This window comes from Hypanus sabinus, chromosome 5 (genome assembly GCF_030144855.1).
Source record: "Hypanus sabinus isolate sHypSab1 chromosome 5, sHypSab1.hap1, whole genome shotgun sequence".
In the NCBI taxonomy this organism is placed as follows: Eukaryota; Metazoa; Chordata; class Chondrichthyes; order Myliobatiformes; family Dasyatidae; genus Hypanus; species Hypanus sabinus.
In genome coordinates this window covers 65825566-65852342 of record NC_082710.1, presented here as the reverse complement: position 1 = coordinate 65852342, position 26777 = coordinate 65825566, and the positions used below count along the sequence as shown (strand labels likewise).

General features: G+C 40.5%; 1 protein-coding gene and 1 long non-coding RNA gene across 3 annotated transcripts in view; one reads left to right on the top strand and one right to left on the bottom strand.

Annotated features, from left to right (window-relative positions):
- The window catches only part of fbxo10 (F-box protein 10), a 119627-nt gene that overhangs the window by 57248 nt on the left and 35602 nt on the right, over positions 1–26777 (top strand). For both annotated transcript variants that reach the window (XM_059970063.1, XM_059970064.1), the window contains exons 4-7: positions 11433–11582; positions 12375–12511; positions 14339–14409; positions 19699–19851. In XM_059970063.1, coding sequence (XP_059826046.1) covers positions 11433–11582; positions 12375–12511; positions 14339–14409; positions 19699–19851 — 511 coding nt within the window. The remainder of the gene's footprint in view (positions 1–11432; positions 11583–12374; positions 12512–14338; positions 14410–19698; positions 19852–26777) is intronic.
- Positions 2712–12367, bottom strand: LOC132394208 (uncharacterized). Its single transcript, XR_009512217.1, has 3 exons — positions 11800–12367; positions 5356–7864; positions 2712–3281 (listed from the first exon to the last, which is right to left on the bottom strand). It is a non-coding gene; the product is annotated as an uncharacterized LOC132394208 (long non-coding RNA).

Genomic DNA, 26777 nt, shown 5'->3' with positions numbered 1-26777 from the left:
TTGCAAATTTCATTATGTATTAATGGCACAAAAAATGCAATGTGAACCGTGGGGAGGAAGGGAAAAAACACCATGGGAGGGTGTCCTGTTGAAAGTATGGAAGAGAAAGTAAGAAATAATAGTAACTGTATATCCAAATTATTGAGCATGTCAGACATAATTGATTTTAAAGAAGATGATATTGCATTTTTAACTTTTTTAGTACAAGAGTAGAGTACAAAGCAAAGGAATTTACACCAAATGTAACACACTTGGAAAAAGTTCCAAGGGTATTTAGTTGAACATTATTAATGAGGTGCTGAAGTTATGTGGTGAGGAGGGAAAAGGTGTAAGATCAATTGGGTGGTTATAGTGTGGGATTTTAATTCTCCCTATATTGAATGAAATTGCATTCGTGCAGGGAGCTAGATAGGGCAAAATTTGTCAAGCCCTTCAAAGAATGTTTTGTGGCACAATATATAGATAGTCCTACTATAGATAGGGCAGCACTTGATCTGATCCAAGGAACTGAGACTGGGCAGGTAGTGGAAGTGCTGAGTGTTTGTTAAGGGATGTTCATGAACAGAGGGACCTTGGAGTTCAAGATCCGGGTTTCCTGAAAATAGCAGAATAAGTACATAAGGTGGTGAAGAGATCGTATGGCATGCTTGCCTTCACAGCTCAGACTATACAATATAAGAAATTGGGACATGACGTTGGAATTTTACAGAACAGTGGTTAAATCACACTTGGACTGTTGTGTGCATTTCTTGTTAGCACACCGTAGGAGGAACGTGGTCAGCTGGAGAGACAGTGCAAAGGAGAATCACCAGGATTGATAAATTGATTTATTATTGTTATGTACCAAGATACAGTGAAAAACTTCGTTTTGCATTTGATCTGTACAGGTTGCTGCAGTACATCAGTATGCTGAGGTAGTACAATAGAAAAGCAGTAACAGAATCAGAATAAAATGTTACAGAGAAAGTGCAGTACAGACAGACAATAAGATACAAGGCCATGACAAGGAAGATTGTGAGGTCAAGAGTCCGTCTTGACATACAAGAGGTCGATTCAGTAGCCTCATAACAGTGAGGTAAAAGCTGCACTTGAACCTGGTGTACCTTCTGCCCAGTGGGAAGGGAGAGAAGAGTGTCTGGGATGGGAGAGGTCTTTAATTATGTTGGCTCCTTTACAAAGGCAGAGAGAAGTGTAGAGAGAGACCATGCCGGGGAGGCTGGTTTCCATGACTATGCCAAGCTGTGTCCATAACTCTCTGTAGTTTCTTGTGTTTGGCAGCACAGTTACTATATCAAGCTATGATATATCTAGATAGGAATCTTTCTATGTTAATCAATAAAAATTAGTGAGGGTCAATGGGACATGCCAAATTTCTTTTGTCTCCTGAGGAAATAGAGGCACTGGTACACTTTCTTGGTCATGTATGTCACTGTTTCAGACGGACGTTGCCTGGAATGGTGGTCTTAGTTACAGGGTGAGATTGGATAGGCTGGGCTTGTTTTCCCTGGAGCAAAGGAGGCTGAGGGATGACTTGATTGAGGTTTCTAAACTACAGGAGGCATAGAGAGGGTATAGTCTTTTTCACAAGCTAAGAGTATCAAAGCCAGATGACATGGGTTTAATGTGAAAGGAAAGAGTTTTGAAGGGAATCTGAGGGGTAAGTTTTATTTTACAGAGATTGGTTGATTTTGGGAACACTGCTAGAGAAGGTGGTTGAATCAGATACCATTATACATTTAACAGGCATTTAGACAAGCTCCTGAGCAGGTAGAAGGCTCTATACCTAATATTGGCAAATGCAATTGATGTGGAAGGATAAAAAGGCCGGCTTGGATGTTGTGGGCCAATGGGCCCATTTCTGTGCTGCACAACTGGAGAAAAGTTGGGGTTGTTTCTCTTAGAATAGGCTGAGGGTGATATAATTGAGGCATTTGAAATTGAGTGGCTTGATATTATGATGAGGGAATATGTTGAAAAATTTATAGCAATGCAGAATTAAGATAATTGGAAAGAGCATTAGGGAGCACTTGAGAAATATTTAAAGTGGTGTGACGTGAGCAAATGAACAGGGTTGTGAATTATAATGACATCAAAGAAACTTATAGGTTAATACATTTAGGAAAGATGTTTCTAAAGTCCAGGATTTTGTCTGTCTGATCTGTACCAAACATTGAGCATATGGTTTAATGGCAAAAAGCAGCTGTTGACAATCTGAGAAGAGGTAGTTCATTCAGTGGTATATTGGTAGAAGATAAGTTCAAAAGGTTAATGTGTACTGTGACTTAGAATTTTAAAACTAGCAGTGTATTTATTAAATGAATTGATCAAACTTCTTTCTTTCTCTCATGGTATCATAGACTCATGGTCTCTCATAGGTAACTGGAATACTTCTGTAGTACGGTGACTGTTGTAAGATAACCTTAACAACTGCAGCCAGTTTTTACCAGCAATATCTCAGAAACGGCACTGTACAGGTGATCGGCTAATTTAATAGTTGATGGTTGCCCGTAAATCTTATTGACTTCAGGAAGGGGAAGTCGAGGGAACACACACCAGTCCTCACTGAGGGATCAGAAGTGGAAAGGGTGAGCAGTTTCGAGTTTCTCGGTGTCAGCATCTCTGAGGATCTATCCTAGACCAAACATATTGATGCAATTACGATGAAGACTCGACAGTGGCTATTTTTCAATGGTTGAATTTAGTGTCAGAGAATTTATATAGTATATAACCTGAAATTCTTACTCTATGCAGACATCCACGAAACAGAGAGAAAAAGAAACCAAAGAATGAATGACAGGACAACGTTAGAACTCCAAGGCCCCTCTCCCCTCCCACACACAGGCAGCATCAAAACATCAACCCTCCCTCCCACCATTCGATCCAGCAAAAAGCATCACCCCTGCCACCCACCATGAAAGCAACAGCGTCCCCAGAGACTGTGATCTCGACTCCATCCCAACACTGCAAAATCAATGGACCCCCCCCCAACTAATAAGGGAGAGAGGGAGATACTCCTACCACAGCGAAAGGGGAAACCAACAACTCGCCATTTCAATGTTGCAGTCCGCAGCATGGCTAATTTGAGTTCCCCTGAGGTGAGAATCAGCAGACTCTATCTCACCATTGGAAAGGGAGAGATCGCTCGAGTGCAGAGGCCTCTGACAACCATGCCCACTGTCTCGATGCTTTGATCTTCCACCAAGCTTCAGTCGGCGACATCGGTGAGGAATCCAGTCATCCACAAGGATACATCCCAAAAGTGCACATCCTCGAAGCTTCACCTGGAGATACCAAAGCACAAGTCTCTTGGTGAGTTCTGAAGAGCAAGAACCCGCCGCCTGTGAAGAACGTAGATCATGGGCTCTGACAGAACCCACCCACCATGGAGAGCATTCTAACTGGTTGCATCGTGACTGGTGTGGAGTGGCCACTACACAGAATCTGAAAAAACTGCAGGAAGTTGTAACGTCAGCCTGCTCCATAATGGGCACTAGCCTCCCCAGCATCCAGGACACCATCAGGAAGCAACATCTGACAAAGTCAGCATCCATCATGATGACCCCCATCACCCAGGACATGCTCCCTTCTCATTGCTGCCATCAAGGAGGCAGTATAGAAGTCTGAAGATGCACACTCAGCGTTTCAGGAACAGCTTCTTTCCCTCCACCATCAGGTTTCTGAATAAATGATGAGCCCATGTACACTAACTCAGTATTTTTTTCTCTTCTTGCACCATTTATTTAATTTAGTTTTTTAAAATGCAGGTTTCCCCCGCAATCCGAAGGTAGAGCGTTCCTGTGGAAGTGTTTGTAAACCAAAATGTCATAAAGCGGAAAAGCAATTACCGTTAATTTATATAGGAAAAATTTTTGAGCATTCCCAGACCCAAAAAAATAACCTACCAGATCAAACCAAATAACACATAAAACCCAAAATAACACTAACATATAGTAAAAGCAGGAATGATATGATAAATATACACACTATATAAAGTAGAAATATTGTATGTACAGTGTAGTTTCACTTATCAAAATTGGGAAGACAGCGAGCCAAAATCAATTTGGAGGAAAAAAATTGACATGTACACGCCTACGCACGTACACACATGCACAATCAACTGCCCGCACAAGGTTTCACGGTCATTGTAGTCTTTCTTGGGGTAAACACACATATAAAGCAGGCATCTTTTTTTTCGTAAAAGCGAAAATCCTCTTTGGTTAGTGAAAACAGGTACTAATGTAGGTATTTCATAACAGCGAGTTGTTGTAAAGCAAACGTTCGAAAATCGGGGGGCACCTGTATATACTTAAGTGTATAGTTGTATTATGTTGTGCAATATATTGCTGCTGCAAAGCAACAAATTTTATAACACATTTTGGTGATTGTAAACCGATTCTGATTCGGATAGCAAGTACTGTGGTGGCTTTGTTTACATCACCTTTGAAGCTATATAGTATTTACCATCATATCTGAAATACAGCATCATGTTCTTGTGCTATATCCTCGTATAGTAGTGCAGTGTAGGATATACCTTAGGAATAGAATTTATTAGTGGTTCTAGGAAAAATTGCAGTTATGGCTTAAACCCTTCTCTTATAATTGTTAATGCTTGTGCAGTATTCTCTTATAATCATCCAATTTAAATTTTTGGAACAGGGAGCAGAGCCCCACAAAACACACAAATAACACACTGGAGCCAGCATGTTATACTGGCTAAATGTAGTTGCATATGTATGAGCTTGGACTAAAGGGTTTAAAAAACCAAGCAATTGTAAGATAGGAGAAATAGGTGGTGAAGATTTTTTTTGCTTTTGATTTTTGTGCTTTGTAGATGTCTAAATTTTGTTTCAATATCCTGGTTCTGTAATTGAGGCCAGGAGTGCATCTAATTTATTTGCACAGGTTACAGGAGACCCTATGCTTCTGGTATTTAAGTTTTTATGAGATGATGTATTGAGAGAATCAAATTCATGATAACATTGGTGATTTGTTCAGGATATTAATTACTGAAATTGGAATAACGTTAAAAGTAGTGCTATTGACAAGATACTGTAGAGGAGGAATTTAGACAGTGCCACCAGATGCGTGCTTCTGGATGTTTTAGGTCAATTTTATGTTGTTAGGAACAGTTTAAAATTGTGTGTAGAATTTACTGGGTATAATGATTCAGATTATTTGAACAAACTTATGAGAGCAACACTGTTTCAAAAAGAGACATCATTAAATTTGGAACACTGGTAAAGAGGAATTACTGCTCAGAGAGAAATACACTATACACTATAGTAATATACACTATTGAGTTACTGTCAAATAGGTAAGTGGATCTTTGCACTCAGTGGCTACTTTATTAGTTACCTTCAAGGTCCGTCTTGTTGTTCATTCAGAGATGCTGCTCTGCCCACTGCTTTTCTAACACGTGGTTACTGTGGCCTTCTGTCGGCTTGAACCAGTCTGGCCACTCTCCTCTGACTTCTGTCATTAACAAGGGATTTCTACCCGCAGGACTGCTGCTCATTGGATTTTTTCGTTTGTTTTATGCATTATTTCTGTAAACGGATGTGTTTTTTTAAAAAATCAGTCAATCCCAGGAGATCAGCAATTTCTGAGATACTCAAACCACCCTGTCTGTCACCAACCATCATTCCATGATCAGTGTCACTTGAGTCACATTTCTTCCCCATTCTGATATTTGGTTTGAACAACTCAACTTCTTGATTATGTCTACATGCTTTTATGCATCGAGCTGTGGCCACATGATTGGCTGATGGGATATTTGCATCACCAAGCAGGTATAACTAATAAAGTGACTGAGTGAATAAAACAAGAAGCTGAGTTGGTAATAAAATTGCCTCGAAGTTGGACTCTGTGGTTTGAGGCCTCATTCCAAGTTGAATGCATCTTCTAATCATACGAGCACTGCATATTTGGAAGTGCTTTCTTTCAGATGAAGCATTAACAAAGGCTTCATCAATGTGGTGGAAGATGATTTTTCTTTTATAAGTAAATTCATTCAGGAAGCATTTTAGGATATTCTGAAGATATGAAAGTGCTCCATAAAGGTAGATTGATTCTCTCTCTAATTTCTGGCCATTGGAGGGAAAAAACAATTTTGACCAAAGTATTTCAACTAAATCCTCAATTATTCATCTTTTTCGCTCATTTCCCAGTCTTTAATGTCTTCATATTTGTGATGATATTTTGACTTGAACCTTTTATTTTTTAAAAAAAGGATTAGGCTGGAGGGTTTTGACAGGTATTTTAATGCAGAGTCCTTTATGAACTTAGAATTGTACCCCATCTTTTATACCCTACTAAGTGGGTCTTCCAAATGGTTCCACTTATTATCAGAGAATATACACAGAATACAATCTGAAATACTTGTCTTAGCAGAAATCCACAAAAAACAGAAGAACCCCAAAAGAAAGAAAAATGTTAGAACACCCCTCCTCGCTCAAACAGCAGCAATCATCAACCTTCCCCTCTCCCCCACCTATTTCAGCACAAAAGCATCAATGCCCACCACCCGCCCAGCAACAGCAAAGCACTCAGAGAGACTATGATCTGCAGTCAACAAAAGACTATTGTTTACCCGACAGTTTGACATGCCAACGGCCCTCTCTTTTTCACTGACAAAGAACAGAGAGATATAACCCATTTCAGCAAAAGGGGAAACTTAATCGCTATTTCATGTTACAATCTGCTGTGCCATTTTTTTATTCAGAGTTTCCCAATGTGAGAATCAGCAGCAAACTCACCCCACCTCCCCCCATCAAGAGAAAGAGAGAGTGATGGAGGCAGAGTTTAGGAGGAATGATGGCGCCTGACGGAGACTCCTTTGCATCTTCTATTTCTCCCTTTGATATCTTTATTTTTCCCTTTCAGGGTTCTTTTGAAGACCCTGATCTGGAGTTACACGCAGGCTTCGGTTCTTTGCGGGAATGGGACCTGTTCTCGGGGTTCCACTACTGGCTGTTATTCAACATGCCAAGGGTTTGGCCTGAGAATCTCGATTGTGTTCGGAAGCCTAAGATCTCGGGCTCTGGAGACAGGCAGATTGAGGGCCGGTGTCACGGCAGGAGACCCATGTGTCGTCGGGGAGACTGGAAAATTTTTTGCTGAAGGCCTGAAGACCCGAGGTCTTTGCGATCTTCAGACACAGAGCTTGGAAAAAGCAACGAAACGGATTTTTAACATCATAAACCAGCGGGTTGTTGTTATATCTCCCACTCGCAGTGAAAATGAGGGACACCTCCCTCTCCCTTGCCAGGGAGAGAGAGAACCTGTGGGTTGTCGAATTTCGGATGAAAGGCAAAGCCTTTGGGGTAACTTTAGTCTGTGTCTTTGCTATTGCTTAGCACACGCTTGGGCTCAGTGACGGTACCGATGTGTGTTTTTTTTGCTGGTGGGGGGAGGGGGATTGTTGCTCCGCTTACATGTGGGAGGGGGCAGTTGGGGGGGGGGATTTTCAGGTTCTCACATTTAACTGTCGTTCATTCCCTGGGGCACTCCTCTGTTTTCGTGGATGTTTGTGATGAAAAGACCATTTCAGGATGTATATTGCATACATTTCTGACGTTAAATTTGACCTTTGAATATGACTGCTCAGCTGGAGACTTCTATCCATACATCAGCCGCAGTGAAATCCTGATGTTCCTTCTCCTGCAAACCCTCAATTCGGCAACACCGGCCTGGAATCAGTCGTCCACAGGGCTACACCCCGGAGGCTCCATCTTCCAAGCTGCGCCTGGAGAATGTTGGAAAACAGTCATCCGACAAGTTCCAGGAGTGGGAACTCATCCACTGTCAAAAACAACGTAGTTTGAGTGCCAATTGCAGATCAGGACCTAGATAGAACCACAACCACCTAGAAAAGGAAAGAAAAAAGACATTAAAGAGGAGTTTAAACTGCTTTTACAGATGAATTTGAAGGGACAGCCACTTGGCATCATCTTAACTCTGCGCACAGTCCATCTCATTTGTTTCTTTAATTGCTTTGTTAACATATTCAGCCACTAAACATTTATATATAATTGCCTGCAAGTACCCCTGGCCTACACCTGCTCCTATTTCTTATGTATCTAATTTAAAAAGGTATTATCTCTTCCTTTTGCCTCTACTTACCTCTTGACACCCCTCATCTCAACTGTTCTGTGTTGCATTTCATTTCCCATATCTGTCAATCTAAGCAGATGCCTCTGACAAGGTGCCAAACTCAACATTGTTCAATAATATCAGAATCAGGCTTATTATTACTGACATATTTCAGCAAATTTGTTGTTTTGCATCAGCAGTACAGTGCAACACATAAAATTCACTAATTAGAATATACAACAAATAAAGAGTGCAAAAAGAGAGCAAAACAGTGAGTTAGCATTCAATGGGCTGTTCAGGAATCTGATGGTGGAGGGGAAGAAGCTGTTCCTAAAACACTGAGTGTGCATCTTAGACTCCTGTATCATCTTTCTGGTAGCATGAAAAGAGGGGATGTCCTAGATGGTAAGAGTCTTTCATGGTGGATGCCAACTTCTTGAGACAACATCTTTTAAAGATGTCCTCAATAGCAGGGAGGTAAGTGCCCGTAATATAGATAATCTCCTCAAACTCCAAATGAAGTATAGCCACTTGGCATGCCTTGTTTGTAATTGCATCAGTAAGTTAGGCCCAGGATCAATCTTGAAAAATTGCTCATCCTTTCCACTTCTGATCTCTTGATAAGGACTGATATGTGTTCCCCCAACTTCCCCTTTCTGAAGTCCACAATCAATTTCTCGGTCCCAATGAGGTTCAGTGCAAGGTGGTTGCAACTCCAGCTGATCTTTTCTCATTCGGGTACTCATCCTTGTCACTATCTGATATTTGTTATTCCTCTTTTTACTGCCTTGCAGTAATTGTTTTTGAAATTTTAGATCATCTAAATAATTTGAAATTATGTACTGTACACAAGTCTATAACTCATCAGTGTGTATTACAAGAGCTTTTTACTGTTCACTGGTAATTTTAGGATGCCATGGTACAGTTGAGGTTTAACAAAAAATTGTACTCATTACTAAATTTTTGCAAACACAATCCTGGTTACAGAGGCATTCTTTGCAGCTGATTTGAACATCCCTTTGCACCTTTATATGTTCTATTCATACATAAGATATTCTCATATTAGGCATCTCGTTTTATCCAACAAGCTGCCAATACCCAGAAACAGCTACAACTGCTGATGTGTGCAGGAAGGGGGTTTGGCAAGTTTGAAAAGGAAGAGTACTTTATTATCTCAACTATTCACAGTGTTTGGCAACACAACAATCACATAAAAATTACGGCTGAAACAAAGAAATAGCTATTATGATAAGCAAAGACTACACCAAAGAGTTGGCTGTAAAGAAGGTCTGGAAGGAGGAGTATTTTATCAGGAAGAGAGTTTGACATCTGAAGGTGCAGTTGCCATACATAAAGGAAGAGTTTTTGATGTTCAAAGTACATTTATTATCAAAGTATGTATACATTATACAACCTTAACAAGCTGACGAGACAGTTTTTTTTGACAAGATGATGAGATTGATGAAGGTAGGGCAGTGGATGTTATCAAGGGAGGCTAATCCAGAAGATGAAGATACATGGAGTCTGTGGTGAATTGGCTGTTAGGATTCAGAACTGGCTAGAAGACAGAGGGTACTTGGTCAAGCTGGAGGTCTGTAATTAGTGGAGTTCTGCAGGGATCTGTGCTGGGACTTCTGCTGTTTGTGATGTATATAAATGACCTGGATGAGAATGTAGATGGTGGGTTGGTAAATTTGCAGATGATACTAAGATTGGTGGAATTGTTAATAGTGTAGAAGACTGGCAAAGAATACAGCATGATATAGATCAGATGCAGATGTGGGTTTGCTTTTATTAGTCAAGGCACTGAGTTCAAAAGTCAGGAGGTTATCTTGCAAATTTATAAAACTCTGGTGAGGCCATATCTAGTGTACAGTACTGGTTGCCCCACTATAGGAAGGATGTCGAGGCTTTGTTGTGGCTGTAGAAGAGGTTTACCAGGATGCTGCCTGGCTTAGAGGGCATGGGCTATCACAATTTCTTTGGAGTGGTGGAGGCTGAAGGGAGATCTGATAGAGATTTATGAGATAGAGTGGACAGGGAGTATCTGTTTCCCAGGGTAGTAATGTCTAATACTAGACGACATACATTGAAGCTGGGAGGGGGTAGGTTCAAAGGGGATGAGAGGGGTAAGTTTTTTACTCAGATAGTGGTGGATGTCTGGAATGCACTGCCTGGTTTGCTGGTAGAAGCAAGCACGTTAGAGACTTTTAAGAGACATTTAGACAGGCACATGAATGTGAGGAAGATGGAGGGATATGACCATTGTAGGAGGGATTAGATTTGGGTTTTTTTTTTATTCACTTTTTAGCTTGTTTGGCACAACATTGTGGACTGGAGGGCCTGTTCATTCACTGTACTGTTCTATGTTCTTGAGATTCAAGTCCTTACAGGCAGCCTCTAAGCAAAGAAACCCAAAAGAACCCATTTAAAAAAAAACACCCAACACCCAATTTGCAGGGAAAAAAGTACAAATCGTGCAAACAATAAAAGCAAGTAAATGGCCTTCAGAACTGAAATTTATGACAGAGAATGTATCCAGACATGAAGCCACGGCCTCAGTTCAGCACAGAGCCAAGTAAGTGTTGCAGAGCAGCTAGCTGCACCGGCCCATATCACCGCTGGCCTGACACCCTGGCTTGGCACTTAAATCATCATCCAAACATCAGGTTCTGTTGCTTCGATACGCCCTGGGGCCTGGACCCTGCTGCCTCAATTTGGCCTGTACCCGACCTTTCCAATTTGGCCCAGAGCTTCAGTCGATTGAACCTCAGGTCTTTTGCATGCTGCCTCGACTTTGCCTTGCCTTGCCTCGGTTCTGCCACATCAAAACTCTTCCAAGTCCAAAGGGAAGATGCAGGCTATTGTTTTCAGTGATGGTTTACCAGAAACGGTGTTAATAAAGTATTTAGTTGTTTCCTTTGTTTTATTTGCCACCGATGAGTAATCGCTGAGCTTTTCCAGCATCATCTTAAACCAGCCTTTTTATATAGTTTATGAGTTCTCACTGGGTTATAAGACTGAAATAGTTTTGGAGAGGGGACCTTGGTTTGAAATATTATGTAATATTATGTAAGCTCTTGTTGGAGTTCAGCACAGTGAGGCACTGATGCCAACCTGGATCACGGGCTTAAGTTACTGGCACGAGAAACAATAACCTTCTGAATTGGCTGTGAGAGGGCTTTCATTTAGTCAAAACTGACTGTGCTGGATTTTCACAAAATTAATGTATTGATACAGAATGTAGTTTATAACTTGTTATCATGATAATTCTTGTGTTTTATTGTTAATAAAATATACTCACATTAGTGGCTGGCAATAATCCTGACTTTCTTCCTTAGATTATAATGATAAAGAATGAAATTAGTCAATGTAAAGCATCAGGAATCTTTTTACGACTGGAGGCAGGAGGTCTAATCGCAGATAACAACATCCATTCCAATTCAGAGGCTGGTATTGATATCCGGAAGGGAGCTAATCCATTAATATTGGTAATTAATACTTGATATTGTGTGATTCTTTGTTTCCATTGTTTTTTGTATTGAATCAATGTTAATAGTATTTGATCTTAAGCAGAAATTATTTAACCTGTTTTGTCAGATTTATTTTCAAGTATATAAGAATATTTTGCTTGTTATTTATGATTTTGTGTGGTGTTGTATTGCAGACAAATCTAATTCTATATCATATGATATTTGGAAGAATTACCCTGGATAGTGACTGGCCACAGGAACCAATAGGCTTTGAGGCTCTTTGTTAATGCCTTCACAACTGACTTGAAAAACAATTTTGCTTGCGTTGTGTAGCGGGGACACGAGACACAGCAGATGCTGGAACCTGGAGCGAAAAAGAAACAAGAGCTGGAGGAGCTCACTTGGTGATATTGTAGGGTTTTGACCCAAAATGTCAACAATTTCATTCCTCCCACAGATGCTGCGTGACCCACTGGGTTCCTTCAGCATGTTGTTACTTGCTTGCTTTTAATTTAAATGCACACTGTAGGAACGTTCTAATATCCCTATTCTCCCACCATTATTCCTTGTTTCATGTGTACCCTAAATGTGTTCCATTCTGGCGTTGACAGTGTGCCTTTCAATGATTCTTCATGAAGGTTTAATCAATGAGTTTTTGGAGCCCTTATCAGAACTAATTTGTAATGGCCAAAAATTCATTTAATTAAGGCTTTGTATATTTGGAAGAAACAGCACAGAGAGCTCAAAGTGATACTATTCAACCAATGCCACTCATTTATGGTGTTTATCCCTTTTTAATTTGCTCTTCAGTGCAACCAGATACACAGCGGCCATCGTTCAGGAATTGTTGTGCTTGGGAATGGAAAAGGCATTATTCGCAGTAATCGTATCTATGGAAATAAAGAAGCTGGGATCTATATTTTGTATAATGGAAACCCAGTGGTAAGGTGAGTAATCCAATAATATGTGTCCCTTTCAGCTTCTTTCCCTTTGTTCCTGATCTCTTGAACACTGCTCTGATTCCAGAGTCTGTGTAGTGTCAGATTGCTATTGTAGATATGTTCTTGCATGATCGGGAGTTTCTTTAAAGCAAATTTACAGTGCTTCAGATTTTCTCTTATTGCTTAGTACTTAGTGTGCAAATATCAATATCATATTTTTCTTGCAAATAAATACTGAACCAACAAATCTCCAGCTGCATTACCTGTTTTCTGTACATCATAAATAGTTCAATGTAATCTGCACAAGATGTGTTCTTGTTTTCTTTCCACCTACTGTTCAAGTACCAGAGTAAAGATACAATGTGCATTTAGATTTGTGGCAAAGTCTGGGAGTCTTAATGATAGCCATTCTACTGAATTTTCCTGGATGTTTTAAAGCATTGATATTTTCTTGTTTGGAAAAGATGCAATGGTATACAGTCGGCCGTCCTTATCCGCGAGTTCCACTTGCGCGAATTCAACCAACCGCGAATCGAGAAAACCCAGAAGTGCTCTTCCAGCACTTGTTGTTCGAGCATGTACAGATTTTTTTGTCTTGTCATTATTCCCTAAACAATGCAGAATAACAACTATTTACATAACATTTACATTGTATCAGGTATTATAAGTAATCTAGAGATGATTTAAAGTATACGGGAGGATGTATGTGGGTTATCGTGGATCAGGATCAAAAAGAAATTAGAAGTTCTCTTACTAAGTAAGTCAGAAAAGGTACATCTGGTATTATTTAGCGCCAGTTAGTCTTAGTATATAGTATTGTCTTAGTATATAGTATATATTTTACTTTTCTATGCATATAAAACACTTAAGAGCATATGTTTCAGCACCGGGCTCGGGAACAGAAGTTCCCAAGTTCGATCAAGTGACAGATGGCTTCCGAGGGTGCTCTCCATCTGGCCGGGTTGATGTGGAGGATCAAAAACCCAAAACCCCAAAACCCAATAATTAAACCACTGCATTGCTTAGTAATAATTGGAGCTTTCATCAGGGCAGGGCCTTTCTCACTTTATCCTTTAAAATTGTTCCGATCATTGACTGACTGTAGCCTAACGCTTCCGCTCGCTTTATTATTGCCACTTTATTTTCAGTCGTGATCGTTTTTGTGAACAGAAACACTGCGGATTCAGAGCTACGCAGCTAGGTCCTAATGTCCACCGCTCCGAGGCAGGTTAAATAAGGTCTGGGGTTCCACTGGGTGCTAGGGTCCACCACATTGAGACAGGTTAAATAAGGGACTTGAGCATCCGCGAATTTTGGTATCCGCGAGGGATCCTGGAACCAATTGCTTGCGGATAAGGAGGGCCGACTGTATTCCCAAACTGAGTTCTGACTTGGATACAGAATAGTTATTTATAAAAAATAACAATGAATTATTTCTTGAGATAATAAAGCACAACATAAACACAAGTCATAAAATTTTCCTTCAAAAATAGTGATACGAAGAAGAAATTCACGCAGCTGATAAGTTTGTTCAGCACCATATTTCCTGCAGCCTGGGTTGGGGCTGAAATACATAATTGTTTCTAAGACGTTCTCAGTTTTGGAAAGGTGACGTGTAGATGGAGCTCTTATTCACTTGCTCGGTCAATTTGCCCAGTGTCATGATTCAGATGAGAAACATCTAAAGGAGGAAGAAAAAAGTGTCCATGAAGGAATCCAGGTATATTCCAGTCGTTACTATGCAGGTGAAATAGAAAATTCCACTCTCCAAGCAAATAAAATAAGTACCACCTAATTGTGTATGTATTTAGCTGGTCATCTGTCTTATTACAGTGGAAATCACATCTATCAAGGACTTGCTGCAGGTGTTGCAGTGAATGAAAATGGAAGGGGCCAAATATTAGGTTAGTATGACACTTTACAATTTGTAAAGCACTGGACATTTTTAACCAGACATATAGTGCCTATAAAAAGTATTCACCCACCTTGGAAATTTTTATGTTTTATTGTTTTACAACATGGAATCACAGTGGATTTAATTTTTCTTTTTTTTTTTGACATGATCAAAAGAAGAATCAGGTTTATTATCACCGGCATGTGATGTGAAATTTGTTAACTGAGCAGCAGCAGTTCAATGCGACACATAAAATAGAAGATTTTTAAAAATTAAATAAAAATAATAATAATAAATAAGTAAATCAATTAGTGTATATATATTGAATAGATTAAAAATATGCAAAAATCAGAAATACTGTATGTTTAAAAAAAAGCGAGGTAGTGTCAAAGGGTTCAATGTCCATTTAGGAATTGGATGGCGGAGGGGAAAAAGTTGTTCCTGAATTGCTGAGTGTGTGCCTTCAGGCTTATGTACTTCCTACCTGATGGTAACAGTGAGAAAAGCGCATACCCTGGGTGCTGGAGGTCCTTAATAATGGAAGCTGCCTTTCTGAGACACCGCTCCTTGAAGATGTCCTGGGTACTTTGTTGGCTAGTGCCCAAGATGGAGCTGACTAGATTTACAATCCTCTGCAGCTTCTTTTGGTCCTGTGCAATAGCCCTCCCCCCCCCCCCCCCCATACCAGACAGTGTTGCAGCCTGTCAGAATGCTCTCCATGGTACATCTATAGAGGTTTTTGAGCGTATTTGTTGACATGCCAAATCTCTTCAAACTCCTAATGAAGTCTTGCTTTTCTTATAACTACATTGATATGTTGGGACTAGGTTAGATCCTCAGAGATCTTGACACCCACTTGAAACTGCTCACTCTCTCCACTTCTGATCCTTCTTTGAGGATTGGTATGTGTTCCTTTATCTTACCATTCCTGAAGTTCACAATCAGCTCTTTTGTCTTACTGCCATTGAGTGCCAGGTTGTTGCTGTGGCACCATTCCACTAGTTGGCATATCTCACTCCTGTACACCCTGTCATCACCACCTGAGATTCTACCAACAATGGCTGTATTGTCAGCAAATTTATAGATGGTATTTGAGCTATGCCTATCCACACAGTCATGTGTATATAGAGAGTAGAACAGTGGGCTAAGCACACACCTCTAAGGTGCGTCAGTGTTGATCATCAGCGAGGAGGATATGTTATCACCAATCCGCACAGGTTGTGGTCTTCCCATTAGGAAGCCAAGGGTCTAATGGCAGAGGGAGGTACAGAGGCCCAGGTTCTGCAACTTCTCAATCAGGATTGTGGGAATGATGGTATTAAATGCTGAGCTATAGTCGATGAACAGCATCCTGACATAGGTGTTTGTGTTGTCTAGGTGGTCTAAAGCCTTGTGAAGAGCCATTGAGATTGTGTCTGCCATTAACCTATTGTGGTGATAGGCAAATTGCATTGGGTTCAGGTACTTGCAGAGGCAGGAGTTCAGTCTAGACATGACCAACCTCTCAAAGCATTTCATCACTGTCGATGTGAGTGCTACCGGGTGATAATCATTTAAGCAGCTCACATTGTTCTTCTTAGGCACTGGTATAATTGTTGTCTGTTTGAAGCAAGTGGGAACTTCCGCCCGTAGCAGTGAGAGGTTGAAAATGTCCTTGAATACTCCCACCAGTTGGTTGGCACAAGTTTTCAGAGCCTTACCAGGTACTCCATCAGGACCTTCCACCTTGCGAGGGTTCACTCTCTTTAAAGACAGTCTAACATCTGCTCTGAGATAGAAATCACAGGATCATCAGATGCAGCGGGGATCTTCACAGCTGTAGTTGTGGTCTCCCTTTCAAAGCGGGCATAGAAAGCGTTGAGTTCATCTGGTAGTGAAGTATTGCTGCCATTTATGCTAATGGGTTTCACTTTGTAGGAAGTAATGACCTGCAAACCCTACCAGATTTGCAATGCATCAATGCATCATTGTCACCTCCAGCCTCATTCGAAAATGTGTCAATTTTGTGTCAAAGTGAAAACAGATCTCTACAAAGTGATCTAAATTAATTGCAAATATAAAAGACAAAAGTAATTGATTGCTTAAGTATTCACCTCCTTAAATATGACACACCAGATCATCACCGGTGCAGCCAATTGGTTTTAGAAGTCAAATAATTAGTTAAACTGTCCTAGCTATATATATAGACCTGTGTGCAGTCAAGGTGTTTCAATTGATTGTAGTAAAAATGCAACTGTATCTGGAAGGTCCAACTGCTGGTGAGTCAGTATCCTGGCAAAAGCTACACCATGAAGACAAAAGAACACTCCAAGCAACTCCGCGAAAAGGTTATTGAAAAGCCCAGATCAGGGGAGGGATACAAGAACATTTACAAGTCGCTGAGTACAGTTGAGTCAATCATCAGGAAATGGAAAGAATATGGCGCAGCTGTAAGTCTGCCCAAAGCAGACCATCCTCAAAAACTGAGTGACCATGCAAGAAGAGAGAGGTCACCATACAAGCTTCAGTGGCTGAGATGGGAGAGACTGCGCATACAACAACTGTTGCCCGGGTGCTTCATCAGTCACAGCTTTATGGGAAAGTGACAAAGAAAAATCCACTGTTGGGAAGAAAACTCACATTTGCCAGAAGGCATGTGGCAGACTCTGAAGTCAGCTAGAAGGTGGTTCTATGGTCTGATGAAACCAAACTTGAGCTTTTTGGCCATCAGACTAAGTGCTATGTTTGGTGAAAACTAAACACCACACATCACTGTGAAGCATGGTGGTGGGGATGTTTCACAGTAGCAGGCCGTTGAAAGCTTGTGACGATAGAGGGCAAAATTAATGCAGCAAAATACAGGGACATCCTGGAGGAAGACTTGATCCAGTCTGCAAAAGAACTGAAACTTGGGAGAAGATTTGTTTTCTAACATGACAATAACTCCAAACATAAAGCCAAAGCTACATAGGAATGGCTTAAAAAACAACAAAGCTAATGTCCTGGAGTAGCTAAGTCAAGAGTCCAGACCTCAATCCAATTGAGTATTTGTGCCTGGACTTGAAAAATGCTGTTCACTCACAATCTCCATGCAATCTGACAGAGCTTGAGTATGGTTGTAAAGAAGAATGGGAAAAATCGCAGTGTACAGATGTTCAAAGCTAATAGAGATCTATCCAAACAGACTTAAGGCTGTAATTGCTGCCAAAGGTGCATCTACTAAATACTGATTTGAAGGGGGTGAATACGTATGCAATTGATTATTTTGTGTTTTAAATTTTTAATTAATTTAGATCACTTTGTAGAGATCTGCTTTTACTTTGACATGAAAGAGTGTTTCTCTGTTGATCAGTGTCAAAAAAGCCAAATTAAATCCACTGTGATTCAATGTTGTAAAACAATAAAACATTAAAACATCCAAGGGGGAGTGAATAATTTTTATAGGCACTGTAAATATTTAAATAAAGCACCCTGGTGCAATGTTTGTTGTAAGAAATTGGGTACTTTCTGCAGTATTATAAAACAGATAAATTTATCTGGCTTAATACTGGAAAGCATTCTGAAATCCGATTTATGAACTATAAGAAATGCCTGGGTTCCGATTCGATAATCACAAACTTTTCAAAAGCCAGATTCATTAGAACTATGTGTTGTTCAAGATTTCCAGCATCTGCATTTGTCTCTGGTGTTTGTCTCCTAATGAAGGGCCTAAGTCCGAAATGTTGACTGTTTATTCCTCTTGACAGATGCTGCCTGAGCTGTTGAGTTCCTCCAGTATTTTGTGTGTAGTACTCTTTCCCCAGACTACTTCCATTTATACTTTATGTTCCTAAATGAGATTTCCCCACCTCCTCATTCTTCTAAAATCCAGCGAGTACGAGCCCAGAACCATCAAACGCTCCTCAGACGTTAACCCTTTCATTCCCAGGATAATCTTTATGAACCTTCTCTGGACACTGTGCAATGGCAGCACATCCTCTTAGGTACGGGGCTCAAAATTGCTCATAATACTCCAAGTGCCGCCTAGCCAATGCCTTATAAATTCTCAGTATTGCATCCTTGCTTTTATATTTTGGTCCTCTTAAAACAAATGCAGACAATGTATTTGCCTTCCTTTACTATTGACTCAGTCTGCAAGTTAACCTTTAGGAATTCCTGCACAAGGACTCCCAGGTCCTTTTAAACCTCTGATTTGTGAATTTTCTCCCCTTTTAGAAAATAGTCTACACTTGTACTCCTTCTGTTAAAGTACATAACTATGCACTTCACTACAAGATATTCCATCTGCCACTTCTTTGCCTATTTCTCTGTCCTTCCTGAACACTGCCTGCCCCTCCACCTATGTTCGTATCGTCCACAAACTTGGCCAAAAAAGCCATCAATTCCGTTATCCAAATCATTGATATATAACATAAAAAGAAACAATACCAACATCAACCCCTGCAGAATGCCATTAGTCACTGCAGCCATCCAGAAAAGACCTCTTTTAGTCTCACTCTTTGCCTTCTGTCACTCAGCCAATCTTCAATCCATCTTTCCTGTATTACCAAGGACTTTTATCTTGTTTAACAGCTTCATGTATGGCACTTTGTCATAGGCCTTCTGAAAATCCATTGACAGAGGGATCAAAAACTAAGGGATATAAAAAAGGCAAAAGTGAGGAAAAACATCTCTATGCAGAATGTGATTGGAATGCACTGCAAGATAGCAGTGGTGGTGCATGCAGTTGTAGTGTTCAAAGGGAAGCTGGGTCAATATCTGATGGGAAAGTCTTGCAAGGTCTAAGATGAAGGTAATTTAAAGTACAATTACTGGTGATGGAGCACATGAAACTAGGAGACTGCAGGTGGGCAGGATCTGAACTGCAAAGAGATTTGGAAAAGTTCACAGTTATAGGGGTTTACCTTTCTGTTTGCAATTTTACAAACTGTTGATTTTGGAGAGGGAGAATTGTTGTGGCCTTGTGTCCTTGCAGTGGTCACAGCCTTCAGAAAAGGAGCAAAGACTTTGAAGAACGTAAGAGGGTTTATAAAAAGTTACCAAGATGGGCTTGGATGTTTAAATGACACAGTGCAGTACTATGCACCTTGATTACTAAACCATTCCTAATTTGATGTAATATATAGTTCTGTCTGGTGATACAGTGCCAATTTATGCTGAGTCTCAACCCCTGTTGTTACAGATGGACATTGCCAGTTCCATTATCAAATGACAGAAGGTGATTTTCAATTGATGAATGGATAGATTTTCCCATGGTGTGGTTTACTGTTTCATCCAGTCTTGTCGCTATTGTAATTATATGTTTTTCACTTCTTATTAGAAAATATTATACGTGAAAATCACTGGGGAGGTGCAGATATACGACGAGGAGGGGATCCCATTCTGAGAAACAATCTCATCTGCTATGGTTATTCTGATGGTGTCGTTGTGGGTGAACGAGGGAAAGGATTGATCGAAGGAAACAACATATATGGTAAGGAGTGTGGAGTGTTGTATTTCAGCTCATTAAATTTTTGTGGCCTGTGCAGTCAAACCTTCAACTAGGTTTACACTGGTTTGATTGCAAGTTACTTAAGTTTATTGAAATAAGATATCCTCTCTAATTAATGATATATCTAAGACCCAAAGCCCTTACATTCTATCTCTACACCTCTCTATCTTCTTCCTTTAAGTGGCTTCTTGAAATCTACGTCTCTGACCAAGCTTTGACCATCAGCCAAATACCACTTTTGTGGTAAAGCAACAAATATGTTTAATAATGTTAAGTGTGTTATGATTTTCCATCTTTGTGTCTTGGGATGTCTAGCTACAGTATAGTATGGACTTTTTTGCATCTGTATTTCCTCGGGAGATGGACACAGCCTGTAGAAGTGGAGCAAAGCAACAGTGAGTTCATGGACTCTATACAGATTATAGATGAGAGGTGTTTACTGTCTTGAGGCAGATTAGGGTGGATAATTCCCAGGGTCTGACAAGGTGTTCCCTTGAATCATGTGAGAGGCAAGTACAGAAATTGCAAGGCCTCTAGCAGAGATATTTAAAACATCCTTAGCAGCAGGTGAAGTGCTGGAGAATTGGAGGGTAGCTAATGTTGTTCTGTTGTTTAAGAAAGGCTCTAAGAATAAGACAGGAGATTATAGGCTGGTGAGCCTGACACCAGTAGTAGTAGGAAAATTATTGGAATGTATTCTAAGGGACCTGATATGCAAGAATTTGGATAAACTGATCAGGGATAGTCAACATGGTTTTGTTCATGGTAGGTCATGTCTAACCAATCCTATAGAGTTTTTCAAGGAAGTTAACAGGAAAGTTAATGAAGTCAAGACAGTGGATGTTGTCTACATGGACTTCAGCAAAGCATTTGACAAGGTCCCACATGGGAAGTTGGTCAAGGTTCATTCACTTGGCTTTAAAGATGAGGTGGTAAATTGGATTAGACATTGGTTTTGCAAAAGAAGCCAGAGAGTGGTTGTGGATGGTTGCACCTCTGACAGGAGGCCTGTGACTAGTGGTGTACTGCAGGGATCAGTGCTGGGTCCTTTGTTGTTTGTTATATATATATATATCAATGATCTGGATGATAATATGGTAAACTGGATCAGCAAATTTGCGAATGACACCAAGATTAAGGTTGTAGTGGACAGTGAGGAAGACTTATCAGAGCTTTCAGTGGGATCTGGATCAGCTGGAAAAATAGGCTGCAAAGTAACAGTTGGAATTTAATACAGACCAGAGTGAGGTCTTTGGGAGGACAAACCAGAGTAGGACTTGCTTGGTGAGCAGTAGGGTACTAAGGAGTGTGGTAGGATAGAGGGATCTGGGAACACAGATCAATAATTCATTGAAAGGAGAGTCACAGGTAGGTAGGGTCATAAAGACAGCTTTTGATACATTGGCCTTTGTAATTCATGTATTGAGTACAGGAAATGGGATGTTACGTTGAAATTGTACAGCGGCATGCAAAAGTTTTGGCACCCCTGTTCAAAATTTCTGTTACTGTGAATAGTTAAGTGAGTAGAAGATGAACTGATCTCCAAAAGTCATAAAGTTAAAGATGAAAAGTTCTTTTCAACATTTTAACCAAGTTTAGTGCATTATTTTTGTTTTGTACAATTTTAGAGTAGGGAAAAAAGGGAAAGGAGCACCATGCAAAAATTTGGGCACCCCAAGAGATTTGAGCACTCAGATAACTTTTACCAAGGTCTCAGATCTTAATTAGCTTGTTAGGGCAAAACCTTTTGCATCCTCACCACAAAATTCAGCATCAGAAGTTTGCAAAGCAACATCTAAACAAGCCTGATGCATTTTGGAAACAAGTCCTGTGGACTGATGAAGTTAAAATAGAACATTCTGGCCACAATGAGCAAAGGTATGTCTGGAGAAAAAGGGTGCAGAATTTCATGAAAATTACACCTCTCCAACTGTTAAGCACAGCGGTGGATCGATGATGCTTTAGGCTTGTGTTGCAGCCAGTGGCACGGGGAACATTTCACTGGTAGAGGGAAGAATGAGTTCAATTAAATAACAGCAAATTCTGGAAGCAAACATTACACTGTCTGTAAAAAAAAAAAAAGCTGAAGATGAAAAGAGGATGGCTTCTACAATAGGATAATGATCCTAAACACACCTCAAAATTCACAATGGACTACCTCAAGAGGCGCAAACTGAAGGTTTTACCATGGCCCTCACAGTCCTCCAACCTAAACATCTGTGGATAGACCTCAAAAGAGCAGTGCATTCAAGACGGCCCAAGAATCTCACAGAACTAGAAGCCTTTTGCAATGAAGAATGGGCGAAAATCTCCCAAACAAGAATTGAAAGACTCTTAACAGGCCATAGAAGAGGTTTACAGGCTGTGATACTTGCCAAAGGGGGTGTTACTAAGTACTGACCACGCTGGATGCCCAAACTTTTGCTTCGGGCCCTTTTCCTTTTTTGTTATTTTGAAACTGTAAAAGATGGAAATGAAAAAGTAATAAAAACACAAAATGCTGGTAGAACTCAGCAGGCCAGACAGCGTCTATGGGAGGAGGTAGTGACGACGTTTCGGGCCGAAACCCTTCATCAGGAAATAAAAAAAGTAATCTTGCTTAAAATATTAAAGAAATGTGTCATCTTTAACTTTATGCCTTTTGGAAATCAGGTCATCTTTTACTCGCTTAGTTATTCACAGTAACAGAAATTTTGACGAGGGGTGCCCAAACTTTTGCATGCCACTGTATAAGATGTTGGTGAAGCCTAATTTGGTGTATTGTGTGCAGATTTGGTCACCTACCTACAGGAAAGATGTAAATAAGATTGAAAGAGTGCAGAGAAAATGTTCAAGGATGTTGCCAAGACTCGAGGACCATAGTTATATGGAAAGGTTGAATAGGCTATTCAAAGGTAGAAGATTTGATAGAAGTAAAAGCAGACTTTTTCTACTGAATTTGAGTGAGACTACAACTAGAGGTCATGGGTTAAGGGTAAAAGGTGAAATTTAAGGGGAACATGAGGGGGATCTTCACTCAGGGTGGCAAGAGTGTGGAACAAGCTGTCAGTGCAAGTGGTTGGATGCAAGTTGGATTTCAACATTTAAGAGAAATTTGAATAGGTACATAGTTGGGAGAGGTATGGAGGGATATGGTCGGTGCAGGTCAATGGGACTGAACAGATTAATGATTTGGCATGGACATGTGGGCCAAAGGGCTTGTTTCTATGCTATAGTGTTCTATGACTGTGCAAATGCATAATACATAATTATAAATGGATTTATGCAGATGGGTTTACTGTATGTAAAGCGGAATTATGCATAATCTATATTCAGGTGCAGTCCATTTGGTTAAAATTGCCTCTACATCAGTTCTTTTCACGTGAACTTTCTGTATTTCCAAATAATATAGAGGGAAAGCACTTTGAGTCTGTCTCTCTGATCTATCCCATTCTTGGCTGTTACCCTGTTGCTTTCAGGCTAATTGTTTCCTCCCACTCAGCTGTCTTCAGATCAGATACCTAGATTGCTGTTGAAACAGACGTTTCTTGAAAATGAGAAAATCTGCTGGAAATCCAAAACAACGCAAAAAATGTTGGAGTTCCTCCAGTCTTTTGTGTGTGTTGCTTCAGACATTTACCTAGTCTTGATTTAACTTCTAGAAATGACTGTAATCTGGAGGACCCCGTGTTGCTTTGAATGTATTGGAAGTCTTTGTGAGATCTTGAAATGCATCATGTAATGGGCTGGGTTGATCAGACCCGAAGACCCAAACTAATTTGAGTGTCCAGGAGCTATGGTAATAAGCATACAAGCACAACAAAGTAACTTCATCTGAATTTATTATCATAAAACAGAAAGCATAAATGAACCACACTGTGCTACGTAATAAGTTACAAAGATTTCCACGAAGATTTCAGGGCTCGCGATTCTCAGTCACCATTTGATGGTCACCGTTGTCAGCAGAACTCTGAATTCTGACTTGTGAAATCACCCTGGGTCTGTCCTAGGCACCTATCGATCATGATTCTTGATCTAGTTGAAGTCCCAAGAACCGAATGAAAGGTGCCTCAATAAATAGGGATTCAATCCACAAGCATTGAGAAATGCAGAGGCAGATACATTCTTTGGTCTTTTGTTCTCATGGCATGTCTGAGGCTGAGAAAGAATCTGGAGGTCATCAGCAAACATTTAACAAACCCAAAATGGAAGAATACGATCACTGTTAACAACCCTTTAACAAATTTACAGTGCTTAACTTGTGCAGACACCTTACAATGCTGCAAGCTCACAAAGAGCTAAAGTGACACTTGGAACTTTTCAGACTTTCACCTAATATTTTTACAAAATTTAATACACCACAGCACAATCATTCAACATTCCAAAGCAAATGTTGGATCGGTGAAGCCAGTAGGATGTTAAATTAACACACACAAAATGCTGAAGGAACTCAGCAGGTCAAGCAGCATCTGTGGAAAAGAGTAAATAGTCAAGAGCTGAAGTTAAATTACCTTGCAAACTCTTTAAGGGTACAAGCCAAGAGTTAATGAAGTGATTGCATAGGGTTCCAGTTAAGACTGACAGTAGTTGAATTCAGTGCAAAGCAAACCTACAAGGCTAATCCCCAGTACTATACAAGTTAAAGCAAAATAATGGAAAACATTTACCTGGGAAGGAGGCATCTTGGGAGGAGACCTTGTAAATTCCCTTAGAATTGTAGACAATAGATTGGAGAATTGTCTCAAAGTAAATCATGTGAACAGGAAAATGATAAAGGCGTACATTTGTTCAGCAGGGGGTAGGAAGAAAAGTATTAGTCACAGATTCATTAAGTAAGAAGAACTATATAGCTATGGGAATCGAATAAGAAGCTGGAAGCAGCTGTATTGCTGTCTTGAAGAATTGGCACAAGAACTATGGACTCACTCTGTACTGTAACATTTTGTTATACTGGGGATATTCTAGCTATTTCCCTAAGATAGAACAAAGTCTTTTTATTTTGTCCTGTGCCTTACCTGTTAACATCAAGGCCGGACTCAAAACTGGCCTGTATTTTCCCCCCTTTTGACAAACTAATGACTGATAAACTAATCTAATGGGAATATTAAATCAGAATCTTGTGATCATATCTCATCAACCTGCTATTACACTGCTTGTTTAATTGCAGCAAATTAATGTAATCAGACCCACCAACAGCAGCTCAAATGTATAACTGCATTGCAAATGCAAAGCTTGGTTTCTAAATGAGTAAGTTCTGTTATCAGTGTCCTTCACAATAAGGTAGTCTCAGTTGGAAATTAACCTCAGTGAATATCAGGGCTATTATGCTGAGAACTTATAATCATACTGAATTGGATCTGTATATATTTGAATTTGTATGTTGAATTTCTGTTTGAACAGAGTGTATTGGCACATTATGATCTGTTGATTTGTATTTAGGTTTACAAAATAATGAGGCCCTGCATTTGCATTTGATTTAGATTCTGGATAATCTTTTCAACCCTCGACAATAACTTGTGTTAAGGGGGGTGGGTCACGGGGGGTCTTGGTATGGAGTAGGCGTGTTTCCCGGGAGCTGCGCCTACCTTCACCTTTTACCTCACCCAAATAGCAGTTAATTCTATTTTGTAAGTGACTGAAGTGAGCTGTAATGAGCTGTACAAAATGACAAAGCCAGGTAAAGGGAAGAAACAAGAAAAAGGTGCAGGAGAAGATGATTCTGGCGAGGGCTCCACGAAGCCAGTGGGCCCAAGAGAAGCTAAAACCAATGCTGCTAGGGCCCCAGTCCCAGCTACCGACGAAGAAGTCCTTGAGGCGGTAAACAAACTGTACAGTTTGGTAGACAGGAGACATGCAGAGCACAATAAGTCAATCATGAACTTAACGGCGGCTCTAACCGAGGTCAGTATGCGTGTTTCTTTAACAGAGGATGTCGCCGAATCATATGAGAGACGAATCGAAGAGTTGGCGAGACGGCTTGAAAGTCTAATATCCCAAAACATGCAGCTACAGGCTAAGGTGGATGACCTTGAAGCCGGTCTCGCTGTCAAAACATTCGCATTATCGGGATTCAGGAGAAAGCCGAAAACAAAAAGTTGACAGATCTTTGTAGCCACATTGCTTCCGAAGTTGCTGGGGGAAGAACATTTCCATCAACTGAATAAAGTGGACCGTGCCCACCGGAGCCTAGCACCTGGTTAAAATGGTAGGCCAAGAGCTATCATTGCGAGGCTACACCATTACCAGGTTAAAGAGCTGGTGCTACGGTTGTCCAGGGAGAGAGTTCCGCTACTGTATGAAGGGTGTCCAGTGTTCATTTACCCGGATTTAACCTCGGCTACCATGAGGAAGCATCAAGATTTTCAGCACATTAAGGAGAAATGCAAAGCCAGGAGAATTAGGAGTGGATTCTGGTATCCGGCAACATTCGTGGTTACAGTTAATAATAGCACCAGTACATTCAGCACTGCAGCCATAGCAGAGGAGTTCCTGAGCCAAGAAGTTAAAGATTGGCTTTCGGACACCATATTGTTATGAATGTACCACAGCTCTGAGGGGCCAAAGGGTGCGGGGTAGCCCCCTCCTTTGTAAGAATCGCAAGATCACTATTGATTTGGGTCAGGAGACCCAGGAAATGAGAGAGAAACGTGCAGGATGTCACATTTCTTCCCCCCCCCCCCCCCCCCATAGCGATGTAAAGCTACGGGACATGGCCATTGTCTCCGGAAGACCAAGTTGTGTATTGAGTACTTCATTGAAGCCCCTCAGGGGATGACTAGAGTGGGCTGGTTGAGGGATTGCATCAACCCAACCTGATTGACATCTGAGACCCCGTGAGGAAGTATAAAAGAGGGTCTGGGGAACAACCCCTTCAGACGCACCAGAAGAAACACTAGCGATCCCGTAATAGCGGGAAGCCATTTGCCATT